The sequence below is a fragment of the Dendrobates tinctorius genome, unplaced genomic scaffold (assembly GCF_039654945.1).
Source record: "Dendrobates tinctorius isolate UK_male_01 unplaced genomic scaffold, ASM3965494v1 ptg000013l, whole genome shotgun sequence".
Taxonomy (NCBI): Eukaryota; Metazoa; Chordata; class Amphibia; order Anura; family Dendrobatidae; genus Dendrobates; species Dendrobates tinctorius.
In genome coordinates this window covers 11,924,378-11,952,217 of record NW_027361681.1, presented here as the reverse complement: position 1 = coordinate 11,952,217, position 27,840 = coordinate 11,924,378, and the positions used below count along the sequence as shown (strand labels likewise).

The 27,840-nt window shown below is 45.1% G+C and overlaps 2 protein-coding genes across 4 annotated transcripts in view; one reads left to right on the top strand and one right to left on the bottom strand.

The window, feature by feature from the left end:
* LOC141069451 (protein CutA homolog) overlaps positions 1 to 27,840 on the top strand; it is a 77,990-nt gene that overhangs the window by 35,060 nt on the left and 15,090 nt on the right. Inside the window, exons 1-3 of one of the 2 annotated variants that reach the window (XM_073558998.1) lie at positions 15,808 to 15,974; positions 17,306 to 17,454; positions 20,378 to 20,437. In XM_073558998.1, coding sequence (XP_073415099.1) covers positions 15,915 to 15,974; positions 17,306 to 17,454; positions 20,378 to 20,437 — 269 coding nt within the window. In that variant the 5' untranslated portion in view covers positions 15,808 to 15,914. Of the gene's footprint in view, positions 1 to 15,807; positions 15,975 to 17,305; positions 17,455 to 20,377; positions 20,438 to 27,840 lie in introns of those variants that run through there. The other variant, XM_073559004.1, reaches the window with a different exon arrangement.
* PHF19 (PHD finger protein 19) overlaps positions 86 to 27,840 on the bottom strand; it is a 135,052-nt gene continuing 107,297 nt past the window's right edge. Inside the window, exon 15 of one of the 2 annotated variants that reach the window (XM_073558959.1) lies at positions 86 to 1,080. In XM_073558959.1, the coding sequence (XP_073415060.1) occupies positions 678 to 1,080 (403 nt within the window). In that variant the 3' untranslated portion in view covers positions 86 to 677. The remainder of the gene's footprint in view (positions 1,081 to 27,840) is intronic. The other variant, XM_073558971.1, reaches the window with a different exon arrangement.

The following is a 27,840-nucleotide window of genomic DNA, read 5'->3' as shown; positions in this document are numbered from 1 at the left end:
GTCAGCCCCTCCAGTACTATCTCCACCCCAAACTATTTTAATTTATAATTATTTAATAATTTTTCTTTTTTTCTAAAAAGCTTTATTATCTTTCATTTATTTAATGATAAGGTACAATAATTTGGTTAATAGAAAAAATTCATGGTGTAATCACAAATATGAAAACTGCAATAAGTTTGGTACTCCAATATACATTATATCAAAAGACAAAGATATCTAACCATTTAATTCTGCCATTCTACTCTTCCGTGAGGTGAAATAAAGTACTCTGCAAATTTGTCCCTCATTTTTTAAACTGCCACAAGACTTTGAAAAGTAATATTCTGATAATCATACAAGGAGGTTTCTACCAAATTGTCATCCATGGCAATCTGTTACTTGCATATTAGGAAATTGTGCAGGACCACACAAGCTTTCACCACCTCATCCACAGTGTGAGTCTTCAGGTTAATAGCAGTCATCAGAACTCGCCATTTGGATGTGAAAATGCCAAAAGCACACTCAACCATTCTTTTCGCTCGTGTTAAGCGATAATTAAACACTCTTTTCGTTGGTGTCAAGCCACTACTTGCGTATGGCTTCAGAAGGTGTTGCGAGAGTTGGAACGCTTCATCTCCAACATATATAAACGGCATTGGTGGCCCAGAGGTTTCAGGAAGCAGTCTTGGTGGTGGAAATTAGAAGGTGTTTCCATATAAATGACGCCCCATTGCATACAATATAAAAACTTGAGAGTCATTGGAGCAGCCGTAGGCCCCAATATCGACCGCTATGAACTTGTATTGTGCGTCTGCAATGGCCATAAGTACGATGGAGAAATATTTCTTATAATTAAAATATTCAGAGACGATCCGAATATGCTTACCGTCCACTGCACCCAAGCAATTGGGAAACTGACAAATCTTTTGAAAGTTTTCAGCAATGTCCAGCCAACTCTCCGTTGTGGGATGTGGGATATATTCCTCATGTAAACAGTCCCACAATGCGCGGCAGGTGTGTTTTACAATCCCCGATATGGTGGAAATCCCGAGTTGGAATCGGAAATGAAGTGATGAAAGGGATTTGCTAGTTGCAAGGAATCTGTTGAAAAAGGCAAGGCAATAATTACTACAAACTACCAGCAACAACAGAAGTAATCCAGGGAACAGGGTAATATAGGGTTCCCCTAGTGTTAGGGACAAGGAAGGAGCCGCTGGTCCCAGGACACCCAACAACAGAGTTGTGACAGGTGCCTTGTATAAAGAAATCTGTGCAGTCTCTCAATAAATTAGTTTGGGAACATTTTTATTTGCACTCAATAGGTTGAAAAATGTCCTATCATTTCACATATCACAGCTGAGGGATTGTTACAAAGTATCAGTGCAGACATCAGCAGCAAGCCTCTCTCCTGTTATAGTATATCAGTGCAAATGACGTATCATTCTGGTGTTCGGCCTATCTATGAGGCTGAGGTATAAAAACAGAGGATTTACTGACAACAAGTCAGATGAAAATCGCTCTTCTTTTCTGGAAGAACAATTTTTTATATGCTGGTGTGAACTTAGCCTAATATGAGGACTGTAACTCATCTTTTGCGGAAGCAGAAATCCTGAATATGAGGAGGAATTGAAACAGTAAGAAAGTTACAGAAGTTTTTACTATTGGTTGATTATTATCAAGTTCTTAAACTGGTCTCAGTATGAAAATCAGCAGACTTGCAAGTGACTTTCTTATACTATATGATTTCATTCTCTGGCTACCAGAGCTTTTTATCTTAAATAGTGTATAGCATATTGCTAGAAAGGTGAAAAAGCGCAGTAATTACATCCCAGACTAAGCAGTTAGAGACACCAGTTGACTCTCCCCAGCCCATTAGATTCTATTAAGCAGTCAGCTCCTCATGGAACTGCTGTTCTCAGTACTGCAAAATCAGGGGCACCAGCATCCAGTAATCATAGTCACTTCTCACTAGAACTTGCTCAAATACAGTGATAACTCTATAATAGGCTCCAAACAAGCAGTGACAGACCATAAATGTGTCACACCAGCAGGAGGATACTACTGAACCAGAACTGCTGTCAAGGAGGCGCAGCCCAGCACCAAGATGGTGAAGAGACTGGAAAGTGTTTTACTGCTCAAGATACAACTTCAGAATAAATTAACAATTTGATCATAACACCGATGATCATGCCCAGACCTGCACCTCCAATCGCCCAGAGATCACCCAAGATTCATGTCCCAATCATGTCCAGATCCAAGTCCCAATCACCCCCAAAAATACGCCCCATCACCCTGAGATCCACACTCCAATCATGCCCAGATTTGCATACCAATCATGCCAAGATCTGTGCCCTGGTCATCCCCAGATATGCACCCCAATCACCCCAAGATCCACATCCCAGTCACACCAAGATTCACGTCCCAACCATATCCAGATCCAAGTTCTGATCAACCCCAGATCTGTGCTCTGATCACTCCAAGATCCCAACTCCAGTCAGTTTCAGATCTGCATCCTGATCATATCAAGATCCATGTCCAAGAAATGGCCACATCTGAACCTTGATCATCCATAGAGATATGCTTCTATCACCACAAGATCTGTACCCCTATCACTCCCAGATCCATGTCCTGATGACACTAAGATCCACATCACAACTATGCCCAGATGCACCCCACTCATCCCCAGATCTGCACATCTTCACATCCAGACCATGATTACCCACAAATTCAAGCACAGGTACGTGACAGAATCACACCTAGATACATTGACGATCAAGCCCAGGTCAATGTCCTAGTCACCCCGTATCCTTGCCCCATCTCATGGCATTGTGAAGAGCAGAAATGAGAGCTGATAACAGAGACTTTAAGAACAGGCATTGCAGTGCACAGGTGGCGGATGTGCCAAAGATGAGAACCATCTATTGTCCCCGTTTCACCCCAAGAAGCAGCGTGAATCTGGTTTTCTAGGATTTGTACAGTTCTAGAGGCTGAGCATCACGGGGTGACCCTGACTGGCACCTCGTGGGCACAGCGCCTGCTGCGTAGTGAATGGAGACTCTCAGTGCAGAAGCTCTTGTGAATGCTGCTCTGTCTCTGCACAGCTCAATGCCACCTTTATACTGGGGTGAAGCAGCAGAGACACAAGCGTCACTGATTACCTGCAGCCTCCGCATTTGGCTCCAGAGCAAACAGCAGCAAAGAGGAAATATCACACGTGGTGAACACAAGTGGAGCACAGACAGGGCCGTCACCGTCTCTCCACATAATGTGCTGGAATACATTGTGCTACTGCTTCGCTGATGGGGGGTGCTGAAGGCAATATACTCATGAACAAGGGAAAGCAGGATTAACTGCATCAAACGGTACTCACAGATCCAGTCTATTACACCCAGTTATCAGTCATTACTAGGGGGAGATGACTGTAGGATAGGTCACTACAATCTATTACTTCCTGTTATCAGCCATTACTGGGGAGAGGAGACTGTAGGACAGGAGAGGACAATCTATTACTCCCTACTAGGAATAGCACCTGCCTCATGAGCTCCAGAACTTCCAGGAGGAGGACCATATTCTGTCTCTCTTATCTTCTCCCCAGGGAGAGGCAGGCTTCCGGGGCGGCTAGCATGGTTTCCCAGGCTTCTATGCTGGTGGGGGACAGAGAGCAACAGAAAACGGCCCAGGAGGGAGTGAGGAAAAACGCATCTATCTACCTACTCCAAGCCTGACGGTTCATCATCCGTCCAGAGAGTGAGACGGGGAACCCAGGAAGAAGAGCCTAGGAAAATCCTGGAGGGGAGATGAGCTCCGGTGAGTCCACAAGTTCCTTCTGCTCCCAAGTGGTCGTCATGTTGCGGGAGTATAGGAAACCGCAGGAACGCAGGATGCAGTAACGGATTGGAGGTAGAGCAAGGGTTAAAGGGGGTTTAATAGTACAGTGGATACTCCACGCAGGGAGAAGTGGGGGAAAAGGCACCTAAGAAGGAAAGACCCGTGACCTCCCAGCGGATTAAAGCCCTTATATACAAGGTTGTCAGGTTAGTGCTCCTCCAGGAGGGGATTGTGAAAAGCACAGGTTCCTTCCTGGAGAGGTTTAAAAACCAGTAGTGGTTTTTCGAATGAAGGGGTTAAATACTTCAGGAGAACTGCCAGCCAGCATCCTAAGCGAAGAGGAGGAGGATGTGACTAGCGTCCCACTTGCTTGAACAAGCCTGGAGACTGAGGGGCAGAACCGACAAGAGAACACAGACAAACCTAAAGGCACAGGCTCTGAAGTGGCTCCAAGGCATAAGCAGAGTGGGGAGAGGAGGTTGTCCGGCGATGCTGCCATCTGTGTGGGCAACAGTGCAGGCTTTGGAAGTACTCACGGTGCCAAACAGAGAAAATCCTGTGGAGTTTCCCCCCTGACAGGGGCACAGTGCGCCTCAACGAAGGAGAAAAGGCGCGTTGCTGGGACAGGGGAGCTGCATGCCATGAATGTTGCAGCAGACAAGCAGCATGAAAACAAAAAATCTGCTAGGAACACTGGGCACACTGCTACGATAGAGGAGCAGTGTGCCCCGGCGCCAAAACAGGTCATTAAGGCCCCGAAGTCTGTGGATACAGGGCGGGCGGCTGACAAACAGTCTGCCTTGGATAATAAGGAGCAAACTGCTGCAGTAGGGGAGCAGAGTGCTCCAAGAGCACAGCAGAGAGTCAGCACTGATCCAAAGTAAACGGATGTGGTGCAGCCTGGAAAAGAGTCTCTGAAAATGTATCCGTCCCTAAATCCAGCAGGTATAAGCGTAAATGTAAGGGTCGGTCAGGACTATAGTGTCCTGGCCTTCCCTCACAGAAAATTGCAATCCAATTCCATAGCCGCCATCTTGGTCACAGTAATGGTGTCAGACTTTCTCATCAAATAAGCCAAGTCCAACTCCGTGGTAAAGTCCAGTGTTGTCACAGAATCTTTAGTAGGCAAATCCAGTGTTTCGTCCATTTCCCCAAAATCTTCTCCAGATCCAGTGACTACTTGCTCCTTTTTCTGGTCATTTTCCAGGTCATTATCCGGTCATTTTCTATTTTCCACAGCAGTCACACACACATCATCATCAGCTCTTTTTTTTGCGGGTTCTCCGCATTGCGAGTTAGTCACATCCTGCCGACTACGCTAAATGTAAGGGTCGGCCAGGACTATAGTCATGGCAAGAGACACTAAAGCATCAGTGTCCCGGCCGTCCCTCACAGAAAATTGCAATCCACTGTTCGGCATACCTGTGTCTCTAGGTTCGGGTCCCCCTGGGCACTTCCCAAGTGGCTATGGCCCCTCTCCGAGGCAACTCCCAGTAACTGAGACACGGTCCATGGTAACCTGAATGGTTTCTTTACTGATAACTTCACACAATATATCCACAGTTGGCACATCGTAGATAACACATTCGTCTTTACTTGCTTCCTCAGCTCTAACTACTTTGCTGCTGCTTTTATACAGCACGTTCCCGGACCGGACCATCTTAGACTGCTTCCCAGCTTCTTCCTGGCCTAACCTCGCCATGATGACAATTCCTTCCGCCTGTTTAGCCCCAGACTTGAAATCATCCGCCACCTGGTTTGGTTGCCTCTGGAAAAGCATCTGACCTGTCTGTACCGCTCCCTGCGAAGCTACAGCATCCATTGTTCCTCACTCCATCCAACTCCCGCCCTAAGAGCGTTCACACAGGCTACGAGTCTCCACATCTTCTCTACTGCTTTGGGCCACTAAACTGATGTCCAATGGACTTGGATAAATTGGACTGACGCTGCTTAACGTTGTGTGACTGCCATGCCATCCTGGGCCTATAGCCCATGTGGACACCTCGGGCACCCTGGCCCCGTCTGAACTAACTTCCTTCTCATCTAACCTTAACTCCCGGAAGCCCCTCCTACACTTAACCCTATACTACTAAGAGTTCTATATACTAGAGTGCCCGCTCTAGTGTCCAAAGGGTGTACTACGCTTTCCCTATACTGTAAATGGCAAACCTTGAAATGCAGTCAATATTATCACAAACTATGTGAAAATAAAAGCAACAACAATAAAACATAAATACAAACAATGGTAATACCCAGAAAGGTGTAGCAGTACCATTCCATATGTGTGGTAATACATGTGAACATGTAGCAGTACCATTTAGCAATGAGTAATAAATACAACGTTGAACAACTTACTTAACCCTCTTTACACTGAGATGCCAGACACAAGGGAATTACAAATGGATGTGACTGTGGAAGGTGTAAAGAACAGTGGAATGAATGGTGAAGGTGGTGAGAATTGTGGTAATGGGATCACTGAAGATGGCGGTATGAGTGGTAACGGGGTGACAGAAGGTGGCAGTGTGAGTTGTAATGGGGTGACAGAAGGTGGCAGTAATGGTATGACAAGTAAGGGGAATGAAAGCGGAGCAGCAAATGACAGGAGTAGTAGTGGAGTGAATAATGGGAGTAGTGGTGCAGCAAATGATGGGAGCAGTAGTGGAGTGAATGAGGAGAGCAGCACTGGTTTTGGTAAGAAGGAAGTAGATACTGATCCCGCTGTCCCAGTAGCAGTGGTGGTGGCTTCAGCCTAAAGCTATTCAGGAGCTGTCAGTGCTAGGGATAGCAGTGCATCCTTGTCTGGTGGCCCTACGGACGGTGATTTACAACAGTGCCTCTCAGACGCCCTGAGGAAAGTGGAGAGTTCCATCAATGTAGAGGGGAGGGAGGTTGTTCTGTCTTCTTTCAGCCTTCCAAAATAGAGGGGCAGAGACTGTCTGTCTGGTTTCTGGCGACAAGTGGGCAGAGGAGTAACCGTTGGAACGTAGCCCATCTTTAGTGGGCAAGCAGGAATGCCTGTCCTGATAGGTTGAGGGTTTTTGAGCTTCTGCCGGGGATGGGCTTTGCGGCATATGAGAAATTTGCCTTCATCTATCAATATGGGACCTCTTACTTTGATGTCAGCTCCGTGGGACCGGAGGGCCTTGAGCTTTTCTGGTCTCTCCATGAGCTGGCTCAGAGTCGCCCCGAATGACAGGGTTTCTATCCTTGGGCAATAACCCTATAAAAATGACTCAACAAGAAAAGTAGTACCATTATAAATGATTAATAGTTAGAAAGTCATATTATAAATCATGGTACACAGATTAATGGACTGAATAAAGGACTGATCGCCAATATTTATAAATCCCAAAAAGAAACAAAAAAACAAACAAACGATCAAATAGCCCAAAAGTAATGAAAAAATACAAATGCTTTATTCATATTCAATATAAAAGAACAGGTAGAGAATGGGAAAACCACAAAGTGCATATGTGCAGTATACAAAAACGAGACAGAGTTTGCTGGAAAAGGATCACTATAAATTATCCTAATTATTGTTGGCTAGTGGCCATACTCAATGCAAAAACAATATAGACCATATAACCCAATCACTTGGTGATCACAAAGCCATCTGAGGCATGCAAAGGAAGCACAGCAGTATTTATAAATAGAAAAGTGTATCAGATATATAAGATAATGTAGTTATAATAAGCATACCTCACGTAAACACCATCATGGGAGAGAAGCAGGGGGGCACAGCAGCACACACGTCGCCCCGATGCGTGTTTCGGCGATGCCTTCATCAGGGGTCTGTTGAGGGCAGAGCAGAATACTGCAGTGCGCAGGCGCTGGACCTCTCTGATCTCTCCCGGCGCCTGCTCACTGCAGGACTCTGCAGTGCGCCTGCGCCGAAGCCACGACAGGAAGGGAAGAAGAGGACGGCAACGTATGAAGATGGGAGGCGCCGGACCGGACTGCGACACTCATCGGACTGGACCTCCCCCCAGGTGAGTATAATCTAACTCTTTTTTTCTTATCTTTCAGGTTACATCGGGGGCTTATCTACAGCATTACAGAATGCTGTAGATAAGCCCCTGATGTCGATGCCGGTAGCTCTTAGGCCATAAAGAGGGTGACAGATTCCCTTTAAAGGAGAACACATACTCTATCGCCCTGGGCCCACAGAAACCTGGAGCTAGCCCTGGCCATACAGACAGGGAGTAATGTCCCTAAACTCTGACCCAAGTACTTCACTTGCAGCTGAGGATCTTAATTACAGTGAATTGAGTGAGGAAATCAAGAGACTTGAAAGGGAGGAGTAAGAGGATGCCATGTCTTCCCAGGAACCTTCATGTGGTGACAGTCTTGATGAGGTAGAAGGGGTGTGGTCAGAGAAAAAGAAAAAAGGTAGCAGGAAAACAACCAGGTGTAGGAGTGGGTCTAGGTCTCGAGCTTCTTCTTTCAAGTGCGACCCCTCTAACTATCTAGCCATGATCCAGGTGCGTGCAAAAGGAAAGTCCAGCCTCCCTCCCTCTGGTGAATCTCTCCAGCTGGTTCCAGGCACTCCAAGACTCCCCTCCAGAGAGGGAGGACAGGGACCTGGGGCTGGAGGTTGCGGACAAGGTGGTGAGGGCTCAGCAGGACACTAGGTCTTCTCATGGGGCAAATAAATGGCCCTCTGGGGAAGGGAGGGAGACTAACCATCAGGACTATCAAACAAGGGTCACAGTGTATGTAAGGAGAGAATGGATTAGTCTTTTTGTCTCAAGTGCACTAAAAACTCATCCTTATCAGAGGAAGCGGGTAGGACAAAAAAGACTATCTAATTTAATTAATCATGATGGCGGCACCCACACCATTGACACTGGCAACCGTTAATGTTTCCAGCATAAACTCAGATGCGGCAAGGTATATGGCCTTTCCTTTTCTTGGCCAACTCGACGCCAACATTTTTTTTTTTTTTGCCGGAGACCAAGTTGATTGACATATCAACCTTGCATAAAGCAAGGCAGGAATGGAGGCTTGGGCCCTCCTACTGGTCTCTTGACCCAAGCCATATAGTGAAGTGGCGGTCCTTTTTAAGACTGCAGTGGTTGAATGCAGGCAAATCGAATTAGAAATGGGGAGATGCTTGATCATAGATGTCTTCATGGGGAGACAGGAGCTTTGGCTCATTAACATCTATGGTCCCCAGTCCAAGTGGGACCACAAATGTCTCTTCATATACATCAAACCTTTTTTATTTTTCGTGTTGGGAGGTGGTCTTTGGAGGAGATTTCAACAATGTCACGAGATCCTGAGATAGAGGAGGTTCCGGAGACCATCTGGCTTATGATTGTATCATGCTAAACAGAATAGTGAGGCACGCCTGGTGGATGTCCACGTCCGGCACAACCCAGGCCACACGGGATTCCCTTTTTTTTTTTTTTTTTCTTAAAGTGATAGTCAGTCCAGGTCTAGGACAGACAGGTTTTATTTGAAGGAGAAGGCCATCTCTATGCCAGTCAGTTGTGGAGGTGAAATTATCCGATCACTGTTTGATTGGTTTCTCTGAATGTTAGAGACTTCTCAGATGGGAAGAGGTTATTGGAAGCTGAATTCGTCAGTCCTTGAGGAAGAATAAGTAAGAAGGTCTTCTGAGGAATTTCTTCAGAGCCAGGTACTGTTGCTGGGCCTAAGTAACACTAAGTCAGAGTGGTGGGAGATGTTCAAACATTCGGTGGCGAGATTCTTCCTACAACTCTGGAATCTCAGATGCCTGAACGGGGATTGCTTGTATCAGAGCCTGAGGAGGAAACTCAAGCATCTTGTCTCGACTGGAGGAAGCCACAAGAAGATCTCTAGTGTGAAGTCCTTGCTGAAGAGGTGTCTGTACGATAGGCACTCATCTTTGGTTTTTGAGAGGGACTATGGGAAGTACTACTCGCCCGACCCTTACACAAGCTGTAAGATGTCTGTGAATAGTAAGATAGTGACAAGGCAGATAGACATCACGGGATCAATGAGAAGGTCCAGATCAGGGATCTTGGAGGCCATCAGTTCATACTTCTCGCACCTCTTGGGAAGGAGGAAACTGGATCCTGATAGGATATCGGCTTTCCTGGCTGAAGCTGTTCCTGAGCCAGGGGCAGACCTCTCGCTGTGTGGTTTGGCAGAAGCGATCAAAGGAGAGGAAATGAGACTGGCGATCGATGGGCTCAGGCCCTAAAAAATAAAATCGCCAAATACGGATGGCTTAACTTCCAAGTTCTTTAGGACCTCTAGGGACTCCTTAGTCCCCCTCTTGACTCAGGTGTTTAATGAGTGTCTTTCCTCGTGCACTCTGATGAGATAAATAAGGAGGACAGCTTTGATCATTTTGTCAAAGGGTAATGATCCGTAATGCATTGAGAATTGGCGTCCCTTAGCACTTCTCAATGTGGATAGGAAGGTTTTAGCTAAGATACTTTTCAACAAGCTGGTGAAGTTTGTTCCTTTCGGAGGCTCAGCATTGTTGCGTTCCTGGCCATAGCACTTTCAGTGCTGTTTTAAGTGTCCGAGAGGCCGTGGAGTAAGGCAGGGCGGGCTTTTGGAAGGGTTCTTGCTGACCCTGGATCCTGCAAAAATCTTTGATCAGGTCGACCTCAAATACCTCTGGTCTACTCTTTTGAGGTCTTCCTGGAGGATTTGTGGACTGGCTTAAAGGGAATCTGTCACCCTTTTTTTGCCCTATTAGCTGCCGGCATAGACATCGGGGGCTTATCTACAGCATTCTGTAATGCTGTAGATAAGCCCCCGATGTAACCTGAAAGATAAGAAAAAAGAGTTATATTATACTCACCGAGGTGGGCGGTCCGGTCCGGTGGGTGTTGCGGTCCGGTCCGACGCCTCCCTTCTTCAAGCGCTGACGTCCTCTTCTCCCGTCCTGAAATGGCTCTGGCGCAGGCGCATTGCTTTGCCCTGTTGAGGGCAGAGCAGAATTCTGCAGTGCGCAGGCGCCAAACCTCTCCCGACGCCTGCGCACTGCAGGACTCTGCTCTGCCCTTAACAGGGCAGAGCAGTGCGCTTGCGCCGGAGCCATTACAGGACGGGAGAAGAGGACGTCATCGCATAAAGAAGGGAGGCGCCAGACGGGACGGCGACACCCATCGGACCGGACCGCCCACCTCCGTGAGTATAATATAACGTGTTTTTCTTCTCTTTCAGTTTACATCGGAGGCTTATCTACAGCATTACAGAATGCTGTAGATAAGCCCCCGATGTCTATGCCGGCAGCTGAAAGGCCAAAAAAAGGGTGACAGATTCCCTTTAAGACCTTGTATGCAGGGGCTGAACTTTCTCTCTGGTAAACAGGTGAATTGGACCTTTCAGGGTAGGATCTGGTGTCCACCAGGGCTCAAACAAAAGAGAACATTCAGCTCACTCTGAGATGTAATTCCAAGCACAAGAAGGAGCACGGGTTCCTCACTGCTGCACAGCGTCCAAGGCAATAGGAAAAATAGAAGTGGATCCAGCTCACTCACAGGGCTTATTTAAAAATTAGAAATTTTTTATTGGATGATCCTTAAAAAATTCAAAATGACAAAACAGACATCTCAGATGGCACAGCAATGACAGGGGGTGATGTGTAATAAGACTACGCGTTTCAAGCAACACGGCTCTTGAACACTGGTTACCGATGCCATCTGAGATGTCTGTTTTGTCATTTTGAATTTTTTAAGGATCATCCAATAAAAATGTTCTAATTTTTAAATAAGCCCTGTGAGTGAGCTGGATCCACTTCTATTTTTCCGTCCACTAGGGCTGCCTTTTTAGCCCTTTGATTTACGTGTTTGAGATTGATCCCTTCCTCAGAAGGGTCGATTGTGGACTATTGGCAAGGGTGAGGATGGGCAGGGTGGTGCCAGACGCTATCCTGAAGATAGTGGCAAACGCAGAGGATGTCACCATTTTTGTTCCTTCGAAAGAGGAGGCGAGGGTGGTGATGTCAAAAGTGGAGAGCTCCTCAGAGGCATCTGGATCCTAGGTCAACCAGGACAAGTGTGAGAATCTCTGGCTGGGAGGCGGGGATACCGTGTTTGATCTTCCAGACACCTTTTCTGAACCCCAAGAACATGCCAAAGTCCTGAGCATTGAATTTGGTCAGGGTGATTACCCCACGAAAAACTGGGGAGGTAGAATCAAATGTGTCGCCCACAGAGTGGACAAACGTAAGGGTTGGCGTTTGACCCTGAGGGAAAGGGTTGGCCTGTGCAAAGCTTTTCTGCTCCCCCTGCTAATTTACCTGAGCAGTGTCTGTGTCTTGCCAGAGCCTCTCTGGACACATGTCTACAGTCTGTTCTTCCAGATTTTATGGGGGAATAGACTGAACCCAGTCAAGCAGTAGGTCACTTGCCACACAAGGAGACTAGGATTGAATATCATGAACCCGTGGTGTTCCCATTGAACACCTTTTTGAAAGTTAACGAGGCAAAGCTCTGGAAGGAGAGGGCGCCTCTGTGGGTATTCTCCTGCAAGGGATGGTTTCAGCCTTTCTTCCAGGAATGGGATAGAAGGGGAAGATTGAAGGATGTTCACACACCGCATGTGCATTTCCCGGCTTATGTTACCCCAGTTCTGAAGATGATGGGCTCTGGGAACGTGAGCGGTGAGGTCCCTGCTGAAGAAACTCCTCGATATGTGGGTCTTGCTTTCCCATTTTCAGAGACCATTGGTCCTCAAGGATTGCCCAAGTTGGAATCTAGAGGTTGAGTTGAGTTTGTTAAATTCTAGCAGGATCCCCAAGAAGTACTGGGACTTAACTTGGCGCTGCTTCCAAGGTAATTGGTATGTGAAGGACAATTTGAAGTACAGGAGTTCCGAGGACAGGAATAGCCCCCGTGAGACTTGTTCTAACATGCTGGAACGCATGGAGCACTTCCTGCTTCGTTGTCCCTTTAATACAGAGGCGTACAAGTGTGGGAGCTTCCATTGGTTGGCTGGCTACTCAATCCTATGCTGAGTGGGCCTATGGAGCATTCAGAGACCTTGGGAGAAGGGACTGAGCCACTTTATTCATAGTCAGTGCAGTGGTCAGGAACTTCACATGGAACACACAAGTTTTAGTTTTGACTAAAATTCTCTGTGTTGACGAAGTTTGTAGCACCATCCTAAGCGCCCTGGTGAAAGTACGCTCTTTGGAGTGTGTAAAACTGGGTGCCCGAAGAGTGACCCATCTCTGGAGGGGTTTCTCCTTTGGGGTGCCTTAGTCCGTTAGTACTCCTAATCCTGTATTTCTGTTTCCTGAAATAGGAAGTTTGCAGGCATCGAACTTGAGCCTCCTATATCCTGGTGGTGGGCTGATGTCTTTGCGCCCTAGATTTTTGTTTTATATTTCTGTCTTCTGAAATAGGAGGTTTGCAGGCATCGACCTTTAGCCTTTGGTGGTGAGTATGCAGGTTGTGTTCTGTAATGTTGGTTTTCTTTATACAGTATGTATTGTATATATTGTGTATAATAGAGGGTCTTAGGTTGGGTGGGGGGATTTGGGGGAGGGGGGTTCAACAGCGGTCATAAGAGACTGAGCTGGCCTTGCCCTGCTTGGGGAAAAACTTTGGAACCTGAACCTAGCTCGGAGAATTCCCGAGCTTTGTGGCCAGAGCTGGATCAGCGGTGGCGGAATAGTTAGTATAGGTGTATGTTTTATATATTGGAAAAAAAATTAAAAAAAAAATATGAAAATTTATTTTTTATAATTTTGTATATTGTGTTGCATTTAGTTTTGTTGTAGTGTGAATATGGTGATATAAGGGGTGACTGTAAGGTAAGAGTGGGATCGGTAGGTATTTGTTCTGTCTGAGGTGTCTTGTATAATATATCGGTTTAGTGTAATGTGTTTATAATGTTTATATTGTATTTAACCCCTTTGCGACCCAGCCTATTTTCACCTTTCTGACCTGGCCAATTTTTACAATTCTGACCTTGTCACTTTATGAGGTAATAACACTGGAATGCTTCAACGGATCCCGCTGATTCTGAGAATGTTTTCTCGTGACATATTGTAGTTTATGATAGCAGTAAAATTTCTTCGACATAACTTGCGTCTTTTGTGAAAAAAAAAACGGAAATTTGGGGAACTTTTAATTTTTATGCCCTTAAATCAGAGTCATATCGCACAAAATAGTTAATAAATAACATTTCCCACATGTCTACTTTACGTCAGCATAATTTTGGAACCCAATTTTTTTTATTAAAAGTTGACCAGTGATTTCTAATTTTTTTCAACAAATTTTACAAAATGATTTTTTTAGAGACCACATCACATTTGAAGTGACTTTGAGAGGTTTATATGATAGAAAATACCTAAAAGTGACACCATTCTAAAAACTGCACCCCTCAAGGTACTCAAAACCACATTCAAGAAGTTTATTAACCCTTCAGGTGCTTCATAGGAATTTTTGGAATGTTTTAAAAAAAAATGAACATTTAACTTTTTTTCACAAAAAATTTACTTCAGATCCAATTTGTTTTATTTTACGAAGGGTAACAGGAGAAATTGGACCCCAAAACGTTGTTGCACAATTTGTCCTGAGTATGCTTATATATGCAGGTAAACCACTGTTTGGGCGCATGGCAGAGCTCGGAAGAGGAGTGCCGTTTGACTTTTTCAATGCAAAATTGTCTGGAATTGAGATCGGATGCCATGTCGCGTTTGGAGAGACCATGATGTGCCTAAACAGTGGAAACTCCCCAATTCTATCTCCAACCCTAACCCCAACACACCCCTAACACTAATCCCAACCCTAACCACAAACCTAACCCTAATCCCAACCCTAACCCTAACTTTAGTCCCAACTATAACCCTAACTTTAGCCTCAACCCTATTGGGAAAATAGAAATAAATACATGTTTTTAACTTTATTATTCTTCCTTAAATAAGGGGGTGATAAAGGGGGTGTTTGATTTACTATTTATACTGGGTTTTTATAACGGGTTTTGATGTTTGGCAGCTGTCGCACACTAAAAGACGCTTTTTATTGCAAAAAAATAGTTTTTGCATCACATTTTAAGAGCTATAATTTTTCCATATTTTGACCCACAGAGTCACGTGAGGTCTTGTTTTTTTGTGAGATGAGTTGATGTTTTTATTGGTACTATTTTGGGGCACATGACTTTTTTGTTCACTTTTTATTCCGATTTTTGGGAGGCAGAATGAACAAAAACCAGCAAGTTTTATTTTCTTCATCATTTTATTTCTTTAATTTTATTCTAATTTTTCATCTTTTTCCCTTTAGTAGGTCGAGAACTTTCCTCTATTTTGTTTCCATTTCTGGTTTATTTGTGATTTGTGTCTGATTTTGTCATCTTGTTGTCCGATTGGAGCTTTTTTCTTATGTTTTGTTCTGTTGTGTCTGATCCTGTAATGTATCGTAGTTGTGTTATATGATGTATTTCTATATAATAAAAAAGACCTATTACTCCCTGTTATCAGTCATTACTGGAGATAGGCGACTATAGGACAGGTGACTATTGAGTTGCGATGGCTGCATGTCTCACGGCTGCTTGACGGCTGCAACACATGCTGGCAAACAGGCAATCTCTGCATGTATTGCAGCTGTCAAACAGCGGCGAGACATGCAGCCACAGCGTCTCGAACATAGTATTATGGTACTCCGCAGATACTTTATTAGCACTGGAGCATGCGCAATCATTACTAGCGACTAATCATTTAACTACACTTTGCAACCTCCGCCCTTCTTTAACTCTGAAGCCAGAGCTGTCAATCAAAGAAGGAGGGGGGTGCAAGAAGGTGGAAGGTGCACTTAAGTTTGTGGCTGCGCCATGATACACCTAGCTCCTGTACTTGGTTTGAACAGTCATTCTGTGCTGAGTCCCTTTAGTTACAAAATGTAGGCAGCTCTGGGGTAGTACTTGGTGCATTAACCCTTGCAGCTGGTGACGTGAGGAGGAGGGTGACATCTGGAGGGGGTTAGGGTTGAGCACTGGGAAGCAGCAGGGGATTTGCTGGGTGCTGGAGAGGGAGGGATAGAGACTGACAACTTAGTCCTCAGGGCAGAAGCAACAAGTGAGAAGAGCGACGCACAGCAAGCCAAGCTCAGTACATCTATGGATATCAGGGAAGGTGGGGTGCCAGGCAGCCGGTGAATATGGGGTGTCAGCCGCCCCCTCAGAACTGGCTGCGCTCAGGTTGGATGACTGCGGTGCTGGTGAGCCTCTTTTCTTGTTCTCCTGGGATGGAGGTAGCCGCTCAGCGTGTGGAATGTGCAGGGTTATTATCAAATATTCTTGGCAGCTGGTGTCCTGGCACAATGCCTACAATGCATTCCACAGAGCTGGCAATAGAGGGGTTATTATTAACAACAGTCCAATGTCCCCCCCAAGTTATTGATTAACTGCACTTGTGATTCATTTCTGGAGTTCAAAAACTGATTGTAATAATAACACCCAATGAATAACCTGCATATTTGAAACTAGAACTCCCCAAATGACACCGTGTACAAAGTCCGCACATGGGGTTCAAAGAGAACGTCGTCGTGTACAGGGTCCTCATCAAGGGTCTTCATATAGAGCACTCTCATAGAGTGTCCTCCTGTTCAGCATCAGTAGATCGCACTCCTACAGAGCATTAGTAGAGTGTCATCATGTAGAGGGTCCTCTTAGAGTGCCCTCCTGTAGAACATTAGTAGTGTCCTGCTGTGGAGCGTCAGAGTGTCCTCCTGTAGAGCATCCTCCTGTAGAGCACTAATAGTGTCTAAAGAGCGTGTTCTTATGGAGTGGGATAGAATGTCCTCATGTTGATCGTCAGTAGTGTGTTCTTGTGCAAAGCATTCTTGTGCAAGAGCGTACTCTTGTAAAGCGTCATTCTGTAGATTTCAGTAGAGCATCCTTGGGAAAAGTGTCCTCATAAAGTAACTTTGTATAGGATCATCCTCATAGAGCATCCTCCTGTATAGAGTCAGTAGATCGTCCTCCTGTATAGCGTAAGTAGATCATTCCCCTGTTGAGCATTAGTAGAGTGTCCTCTTGTGGACCGTCAGTAGAGTGTTTTCTTGTAGAGCGTCCTCCTGTCTGTAGACACCATATTTGCAGGGTCCCAGTTGCGAATAACTCTACCATTTGCCTTTCGTGATCAGGGTGTGTAGCGTTTAATCGCGATACAGATTCTGCCGGTGTCAGTGCTCCGGTCAGGATGGTTGTAATGTATCTGAGCGCAGCAGTGGCGGAAGTCTCTGGTCCAGTGACATTGGAGCTGCGTTCTGATAACAGAGTTTCCACAGCGCCTTTGTCAGAAAAGAACCCATTATCCACATCACGTACAGGGGAGGATCAAAGCGCCCACTGCCCCTGTGTTAGGGACGTCATATGATCTGAGTTTTCTAATTTAATTGCTTGAGTTCTTTATCCATTTCATCATCTCTGCCCCATGTCAGTGAATGGTAACATTCTAAGTTACAACCATAAGTTAAAGTATCATGAACTGAAGTTAAACTGATCTGATTTACATGACCCTGAAGATGTGATCACAACTGTGTTTCAGGTGATGGTCGGATCGTCTCTTCTGCACCCCGTTCTGTGGAGAGCGTATTGGCAGCTTCACGGAGCAATTACTGGATGCTACATCTCCGGATCGCACTCCATTGCCCTCATCAACTGCCCCAACGAGCAGATAGCCCACGAGATTGCCAGGTAGCATGTATGCATAAGTGACAAGATAGAGATCGGTGGTGACATCACTGAGAATGCCCCTATCACTAGAAATCACTGGTGACATCACTGAGAATGCCACCTATCCTTCACTGAAGAACAGTGGTGACATCTCTGAGAATGATGCCTATCCATCACTAGAGATCAGCGGTGACATCACTGAGAATGCCCCTATCTATCATTAGAGAACAGCGGTGACATCACTGAGAATGCCACCTATCCATCACTAGAGATCAGCGGTGACATCACTGAGAATGCCGCCTATCCATCACTAGAGATCACTGGTGACATCACTGAGAATGCTGCCTATCACTGAAGATCAGCGGTGACATCTCTGAGAATGACGCCTATCCATCACTAGAGATCAGCGGTGACATCACTGAGAATGCCGCATATCAATCACTAGAGATCAGCAGTGACATCACTGAGAATGCCCCCTATCCATCACTAGAGATCAGCGGTGACATCACTGAGAATGCCACATATCCATCACTAGAGATCAGCAGTGACATCACTGAGAATGCCCCCTATCCATCACTAGAGATCAGCAGTGACATCAATGAGAATGTCGCCTATCCATCACTACAGATCAGCAGTGACATCACTGAGAATGCTGCCTATCCATCACTAGAGATCACAGATGCCATCACTGAGAATGCCTCCTATCCATCACTAGAGATCAGCAGTGACATCACTGAGAATGCCACATATCCATCACTAGAGATCAGCAGTGACATCACTGAGAATGCCACCTATCCATCACTAGAGATCACTGGTGACATCACTGAGAATGCTGCCTATCCATCACTAGAGATCAGCGGTGACATCACTGAGAATGCCCCTATCTATCATTAGAGAACAGCGGTGACATCACTGAGAATGCCACCTATCCATCACTAGAGATCACTGGTGACATCACTGAGAATGCTGCCTATCACTGAAGATCAGCGGTGACATCTCTGAGAATGACGCCTATCCATCACTAGAGATCAGCGGTGACATCAATGAGAATGCCGCCTATCCATCACTAGAGATCAGTGGTGACATCACTGAGAATGCCGCCTATCCATCACTAGAGATCAGCAGTGACATCACTGAGAATGCCGCCTATCCATCACTAGAGATCAGCGGTGACATCACTGAGAATGCCGCCTATCCATCACTAGAGATCAGTGGTGACATCACTGAGAATGCCGCCTATCCATCACTAGAGATCAGCGGTGACATCACTGAGAATGCCGCCTATCCATCACTAGAGATCAGTGGTGACATCACTGAGAATGCCGCATAACCATCACTAGAGATCAGTGGTGACATCACTGAGAATGCTGCATATCCATCACTAGAGATCAGCAGTGACATCACTGAGAATACCGCCTATCCATCACTAGAGATCAGCGATGACATCACAGAGAATGCCACCTATCCATCACTAAAGATCAGCAGTGACATCACTGAGAATGCCGCCTATCCATCACTAGAGATCAGCGGTGACATCACTGAGAATGCCGCCTATCCATCACTAGAGATCAGAGGTGACATCACAGAGAATGCCACCTATCCATCACTAGAGATCAGCAGTGACATCACTGAGAATGCCACCTATCCATCACTAGAGATCAGCAGTGACATCACTGAGAATACCACCTATCCATCACTAGACATCACTGGTGACATCACTGAGAAAGCCACCTATCCATCACTAGAGATCACTGGTGACATCACTGAGAATGCTGCCTATCACTGAAGATCAGCGGTGACATCTCTGAGAATGACGCCTATCCATCACTAGAGATCAGCGGTGACATCACTGAGAATGCCGCATATCAATCACTAGAGATCAGCAGTGACATCACTGAGAATGCCCCCTATCCATCACTAGAGATCAGCGGTGACATCACTGAGAATGCCACATATCCATCACTAGAGATCAGCAGTGACATCACGGAGAATGCCCCCTATCCATCACTAGAGATCAGCAGTGACATCAATGAGAATGTCGCCTATCCATCACTACAGATCAGCAGTGACATCACTGAGAATGCTGCCTATCCATCACTAGAGATCACAGGTGCCATCACTGAGAATGCCTCCTATCCATCACTAGAGATCAGCAGTGACATCACTGAGAATGCCACATATCCATCACTAGAGATCAGCAGTGACATCACTGAGAATGCCACCTATCCATCACTAGAGATCACTGGTGACATCACTGAGAATGCTGCCTATCCATCACTAGAGATCAGCGGTGACATCACTGAGAATGCCCCTATCTATCATTAGAGAACAGCGGTGACATCACTGAGAATGCCACCTATCCATCACTAGAGATCACTGGTGACATCACTGAGAATGCTGCCTATCACTGAAGATCAGCGGTGACATCTCTGAGAATGACGCCTATCCATCACTAGAGATCAGCGGTGACATCACTGAGAATGCCGCATATCAATCACTAGAGATCAGCAGTGACATCACTGAGAATGCCCCCTATCCATCACTAGAGATCAGCGGTGACATCACTGAGAATGCCGCATATCCATCACTAGAGATCAGCGGTGACATCACTGAGAATGCCGCCTATCCATCACTAGAGATCAGAGGTGACATCACAGAGAATGCCACCTATCCATCACTAGAGATCAGCAGTGACATCACATCACTAGAGATCAGCAGTGACATCACTGAGAATACCACCTATCCATCACTAGACATCACTGGTGACATCACTGAGAAAGCCACCTATCCATCAGTAGAGATCAGCGTTGTCATCACTGAGAATGTCTCTGTCATTAGTCATTTATACATGTAGTGAGACCTCCAGTTCAGGACAGTTACTAGGGTGCGTGGTGCAGATTCTTGCTTTAACTCCTTCATGTCTGTTTTTTTTCTGTTTCCCTAGGGGCATACTGGAGAAAAAGTTGGCTGCTAGTGTGAACATTATGCCAAAAAGCTCATCACTGTAAGTACAGCCATGAATTATTCACCCTGAGCCCTTCTGTGAGAGAGAGCTCCTAATATATATCCCCCAGGATAATCATAACTTCCTGAGTAAGGGGTGGGGCTGACAACCTCTAACGCATGATATACAGGTTGGTTGTCAGCAGTAATACAGTGCATAAAAAAATCTACAAGTCTCTGTTAAAATTCCAGATGTATGTCATGCATAAGAATACTTTTACAATCTCCCCCATATTCTGATCAAATTCACTGAGAAAATACTGAAATCTTTTCAGGTGGAAAAAAGTAAAATCTGCACACCCATACACTGATAATTTGTTGCAGTTCCCTGTGACATTCTGGCAGCATTCAGTCTCTTTGGCCGGGATCACACATGCGAGAAACACTGCCGAGTCTTGCATGTTAATACCCGGCACTGCCGCCGACACTCGGGAGCGTAGCGTGCGGCTGCATGTATTGCTATGTGGCCGCACACTCCGATCTGAGTGCCGGCGGCAGTGCCGGGTATTAACATGCGAGACTCGGCCATGTTTCTCGCATGTGTGATTGCAGCCTTTGGGTTAGAGTAGCACATCTAGAATTTATTATCTTTGCCTGCTCCTCCTTGCAGTAGCTACACAATTTTTCAGATTGCCTCTTTAGGTCCCCACAGATTGTCACCCGGTTCAGGTCTGGGCTCGGCCTTTCCAGTACTTTCATCTTCAGCTGCTGAAGTCGTTCTTTTGGTGATTTGAGGTTGCTTAGAGTCCTTGCCGTGTTGAAAGGTGAAATTACTCCACAGCTTTTTGGCAGAGGTCTGATGGGTTTGATGTAAAATTGTCTGATATTCAGACTGTTCGTAATTCCCTCCACCTTGACTAAAGCTCCAGTTTCAGCTGCCGAAAAACAGCCCCAAAACACAATGCTGCCTCCTCCATGCCTGACTTTGGGGATGGTGGTCTTCTGGTGATGTATGGTGTAAGCTTAGAGCCATTTGGGTTTATGGCTGAATAGTTCCACCTCGGTCTCATCAGACATAACACATTTCCCACGACCTTCTGGCAGATGTAATGAAGGTTGTGGTAAGACACAGTCGGGCTTGGATGTTTCCTTCCCCCAACCCACAGGCTGAAGAATACAGGAAATTGTTGTCACAAGCAGGGAAAAAGAAAAAAGGTCCAGCTTTGCAAATTCAAGTCCAATTTATTGTTAAAAACAAGTCCAAAACAGAGCAAAAAATGGTGTGTTCACATGAGTAACAAGTAGTAGATTACGCGTTTCGAACAATAGCTTGTTCTTTCTCAAAACAGTTTTGAGAAAGAACAAGCTATTGTTCGAAACGCGTAATCTACTACTTGTTACTCATGTGAACACACCATTTCTTGCTCTGTTTTGGACTTGTTTTTAACAATAAATTGGACTTGAATTTGCAAAGCTGGACCTTTTTTCTTTTTCCTTGGTTACTGCGTGAAGACTGCACGTGGTCCGGGCTATCCACTACACATGCCTTCAGGTGAGCTGGCTTCTTTTTCTCTTTTTGAGTGCACAACCAGGACAGAAATTCCTCAGCTTCTTTAACGTTGCTTTTGACCTATTGGCAGCCTCCAGGACCAAATTCTCTTCTCATCAATTTTTGATGGGCATCCAGTTCTTGGTAAAATCACTCTTGTACTAAATTTAAGCCATTTCTCAATGACATCTTGACAGTGTCTAAGATAGATCTAATGCCTGGCAAATGTTTCTGTACATTCATCTAACTCACTACTTTGCACAATGAGATCCTTTGCTGTGTTGACAGCTGTTTAAGGACTAGAAAATGTCAGGACAATCCTTCTAGAACAGTTACACTTTCTGTGAGGTTTTAATCAAAATTGAGGTAAATAACAGCAGCCGCGTACTGACTACTATGTAGCATGAGGGGGAAATGTGATCGGCTGATACTGAGCACAACCATAATCCCAATTTTAAGAGGGTACTCCTACTGATACAACCATAGTATTGTAGCTTTCTTGCTTTTTTTTCTCTCTTTAAAATAATGTCAGTTTGTTCCTCAATGGATTTGAACAGATTATGAGACATTAAAGGGAAACTGTCAGCAGGATTGTGCACAGTTAACCTACAGACATTGTCAGGTCGGCGCCGTTATACTGATTAAAATGATGTATTGGTTGATGAAATCTGTTTTATGGTTGTTCTTTAACCCCTTTACCTCCAAGGGTGGTTTGCATGTTAATGACCAGGTGTCATGGTATGCTTCGAGTCTTGGGTAGGTAGTGTAGGAGTTAATGTTGGGAGCCTCTCTGTGGATCTGGGGAGGGATCTTATAGCATCAGGGGAGAGCCGTCCCCTGTCGTTTATACTCCTATCTGAGTGTGCCCGACCCTGCTCTGTCCATGCTTCACGCCAATCATTGTCTGTCTGGCTGGTATTTTGATCCTGCTCTGTTACGGTTTACGTCTTTGGTTTGCTGACTTTGTACCTGCTTTGCCCGTGCTGTGTATGATCTTTGGCTTTGTCTGACCTCCCTTCTGAATACCCCTCCGGTACCGCGTCTGCCCGTGTTGTGTATGACCCTTGGCTTTATCTGACCTCCCTTCTGAATACCCCTCCAGTACCGCGCCTGCCCGTGTTGTGTATGACCCTTGGCTTTGTCTGACCACTCTGTGATTCTCCCGTGTCGCTAGTTACAGTAGCGCTTTGGGAGCGCAGCGATAGCTCTGCCCCCTCCCTCTGACGCGCGCTCACGTGACTGCAGGTCCTGCGGGCTTTGAGCGCTTCCATACCGCTCTGCCCTTCCCGCAGGTCCTGGACCCGGGTTGTCTGCACCCACGTGGTGCCCCTGCCTCCCTCTGCGAGGTAAGACGCTGTGTATCAGTCCACCACCCTGTGCTAGCCCCTTGAGCTGTCGGGCAGGAACCCGGTCCCAGACTTGAAGTCTGACACCAGGCCAATTTTACAATTTTGACCACTATCCCTTTATGAAGTAATGAAGTAATAACTATGCAATGCTTCCATGGATCCCGGTGATTCTGACATTGTTTTCTCGTGACATATTGTACTTCATGATAGTGGTAAAATTTCTTTGATATTACTTGCGCTTATTTGTGAAAAAAATGGAAATTTGGTGAAAATTTCGTAATTTTCCAACTTTGAATTTTCATGCCCTTAAATCACAGAGATATGTTGCACAAAAAATACATAATAAGTAACATTTCCCACATGTCTGCTTTACATCAGCACAATTGTGGAACCAAATTTTTTTTGTTAGGAAGTTATAAGGGTTAAAAGTTAAACAGTAATTTCCCATTTTTACAACACCATTTATTTTTCAGGGACCACATCACATTTGAAGTCACTTTGAGGGGATCTATATGATAGAAAATACCCAAAAGTGACACCATTCTAAAAACTGCCCCCCTCGAGGTGCTCAAAACCACATTCAAGATGTTTATTAACTCTTCAGGTGCTTCACAGGAATTTTTGGAATGAACATTTAACTTTTTTTCACGAAAAATTTACTTCAGTTCCAATTTTTTTTATTGCACCAAGGGTAACAGGAGAAATTGGACGCCAAAAGTTGTTGTACAACTTTTCCTGAATATGCAGATACCCCATGTGCAGGAAAACCACTGTTTGGGTGCATGGCAGAGCTCGGAAGGGAAGGAGCGATGTTTGACTTTTCAATGCAAAATTGTTTGGAATTGAGATCGGACGCCATGTCATGTTTGGAGAACCCCTGATGTGACTAAACAGTGGAATCCCCCCAATTCTAACTCCAACCCTAACCTCAACATACCCCTAACCCTAATCCCAACCATAACCACAAACCTAACCCTTACACACCACTAACTCTAATCCCAACCCTAACCTTAATCCCAACCGTAACCGTAATCCAAACCCTAACCCCCAACCCTAATTTTAGCCCCAATTCTAACTCTAACTTCACCCCAAACCTAATCCTAACTCTAGCCCCATCCCTATACCTAACTTTAGCCCTAACCCTAACCCAAACTTTAGCCCATCTCACTTTAGTCCAACTCTAACCCTAATGGGGAAAATGGAAATAAATACATTTTTTATTTTATTATTTTTCCCTAACTAAGGGGGTGATAAAGGGGGTTTGATTTACTATTTTTCTTTCTATTTTGATCACTGTGATAGGGTCTATCACAGTGATGAAAATGAACCAAAAGGAAAAAATCTTCTATTGTTGCCAGGTGCCGGCCGGCAGATATCGGCGGCGCCCGCCATTTTCTACTGGAAGAAGCAGCCAATGGCCCGGGGGGCCTGCAGGGACAATGGAGGTACCGGGGGGGTGTGTGATTGAGGGACCCTATTTCTCTCTCCTCTGATGTGCGATCACATCAGAGGAAAGAGAAATTAAATGGAAAATCTGACTTTTTTTTTGCGGTCGCCGTTATACTGTTAATAACGGCAATCGCAACACCTGGGTCGGTAAAAACCGACTGAATCATGTTCTCTGGGTTGGTTTTTACCCTGGAGAAATTCCAATGCTGGGAGGCGCTATAACCTTAAATACATTAGATAGGGACTGCTCCATTAAGGGTTACCTTGATGAGGTGGAGTGGCTTGGTATACACTTTTTTGCAAAAAAAGTATCGACTAAATACCCTGTATTTGATGTCATCTTTTGACCAGCACTTGCTGATTATTGTCATATTTTTTACTGCAGGGTATTTTTGCACATTTGTTATTCTGTGCTTTCTTTTTGTGTTTCAGTCAGCGGGTGGTGTGAACACTGTCCGACCGACTTGTTCACATTTGTGCATGTCACATGTGTTTTTAACCTTAAACCTCAGCGCTGTTAAAAAACGGCGCTGTGGTTTAAGTGCCCTCATCTGCCGCTGTTAAAAGGCGTATCAGCAGTCGTTAAGGAATTAAATGTAACTCTCATCATTCTCCCCTGCTTGCGCTGATCGCCAGCAGAGCAGGGGAGAATGATGAGAGCCATGTTCAGCACCTGGCGCTGGGGAACAGTGCTTACTGTAACGTTTCTTCCCTGCTGTCACACGCTAAAAGACAATTTTTATTGCAAAAAATAGTTTTTGCATCACCACGTTTTGAGAGCTATAATTTTTCCATATTTTGGCCCACAGAATCATGTGAGGTCTTGTTTTTTGCGGGACGAGTAGACGTTTTTATTGATACCATTTTTGGGCACATGACTTTTTTGATCACTTTCTATTCCGATTTTTGGGAGACAAAATGAGTAAAATCCAGCAATTCATTAATTGTTTTTTTTTTTGGGGGGGGGGGGTTACACCGTTCCACGTGTGGCAAAATTGATAAGGCAGTTTTATTTTTCGGGTCAGTACGATTACAGCGATAACTCATTTATGTTTTGGCGCTTTTATATAATAAAAACTATTTTATAGAAAAAATAATTGTTTTTACATCACTTTATTCTGACAGCTATAACTTTTTTAGTTTTTCGCTGATGACACTGTATGGTGGCTCATTTTTTGCGGAGCAAGATGACATTTTCAGCAGTACCATGTTTATTTATATCCATCTATTTGATTGCATGTTATTCCTCTTTTTGTTCGACGGTATGATGATAAAGCATTGGTTTTTGCCTTGTTTTTTATGGTCTTCACTAAAGGGGTTAACTAGTGGGACAATTTTGTAGGTCGGGTCGTTATGGACACGGCAATACCAAATATGTGTCCTTTTATTGTTTAGATTATTTTTTACTCAAATATTTATTTAGTGATAGAATATTGATTTTTTTTATTATTATCTTTAAAAAATATTTTTACAATTATGTACAATTTTTTTTTTTTTTTTGCTTCATTCTAATTTTTACACTTAGTCCCACTATGGGACAATTATTTTGTGCAGGCTAATCACTTCTATATCATGCAGATGAAGCAGCATGTGCATGCTATAGAAGCAGTTAGTGCTGCGCTTTCTGCACACTGACCTGAGAGACTTCCTGACATGCACTGCACATGACAGGAAGTTTCTCAGCTCTGGTAACTCGGATGTCGTCATGACGACAACAGGTTACCATAGCAGCGATCGGGACCCCGCATCACGCCGTGGGTCTCCAATCCAAAGGCAGTGGGGCTGTCAGCCCTCTGCCTGCTCCAGGAATGCTGCGATCATGTTCAATTGCAGTATTCCAGGGATGAAAGTGCCGGGGGCGGTCTGTGACCACTCCTGGCACTTAGTGTCGGGTGTCAGCTGTGAGAATCAGCTGACACCTGGCTGCGATCGGCCGAACACCACCCATGTGTGCGGCTGATCGCGGAGACGTACTATACCGTCCATGGTCATTCGGGCTCAGGGCACATGGACGGTATAGTATGTCTCATGTCAGAAAAGGGTTAATCTTTATTTTCAGTTTTGAGTTAATGATATGCCCGGGGCGGCCTGTGGAGGGGTCTGCATGTGGTGCTCTAATAGCTATTCATACTGACGGTTTTTGACAGGTCAATGATCCCTCAGTAACCTGACCCTGATTTTGCATCTAATATATAAAGCTCAAAGTGTGTATGTATGTATCTGTGTATGTGTGTGTGTGTGTGTGTGTGTGTCCGGGTTAGACATCCGCACCGTCGCAGCTACAGCCACAAAATTTGGCACAGTCACACGTCTGGACCTCGAGAGCGTCCTAATCTATGTTGTGAGACGCAATTTTAACCCCGTGCGTTCCAATTCACCAAACAATTTTGCCCCACCCCTCATTATGATGTCACAATGGTTGCCATGGTGACGCTGATGTCATCATAGGTTGCAAGCCCTGCCGCTCATTATGATGTCATAATGGTTGACTATGAGATGGAGGATGTGTGATGGGTATATGGGCACTGGACTATATGTATGATGGGTATATGGGCACGGGACTATGGGATGGAGGATGTGTGATGGGTATATGGGCATGGGACTATGGGATGGAGGATATGTATGACGGGTATATGGGCAAGGGACTATGGGATGGAGGATATGTATGATGGGTATATGGGCATGGGACTATGGGATGGAGGATGTGTGATGGGAATATGGGCACTCGACTATGGGATGGAGGATATGTATGATGGGTATATGGGCACGGGCCTATGGGATGGAGGATATGTATGATGGGTATATGGGCACGGGCCTATGGGATAGTTGATATGTATGATGGGTATATGGGCACGGAACTATGGGATGGAGGATAATTATAATTTGTTATAACTATCCACAGTTAGTTACTATGCCCGAGCAGCGCCGGCCTCTTCAGCTAGTACTGAATATAATATGAATTGAAAAAAAATCATACTTACCAGGTAGGCGCCTCCGCTGTAGCATGATCACATTTACAATATGCATTAAATTATTGTATTTAGTGGTATACATTTATTCTGGGGAAAAAAAAAAACTTTCTCAAAATGGAGCCGGAGCTGCAGCATGATCGCATCT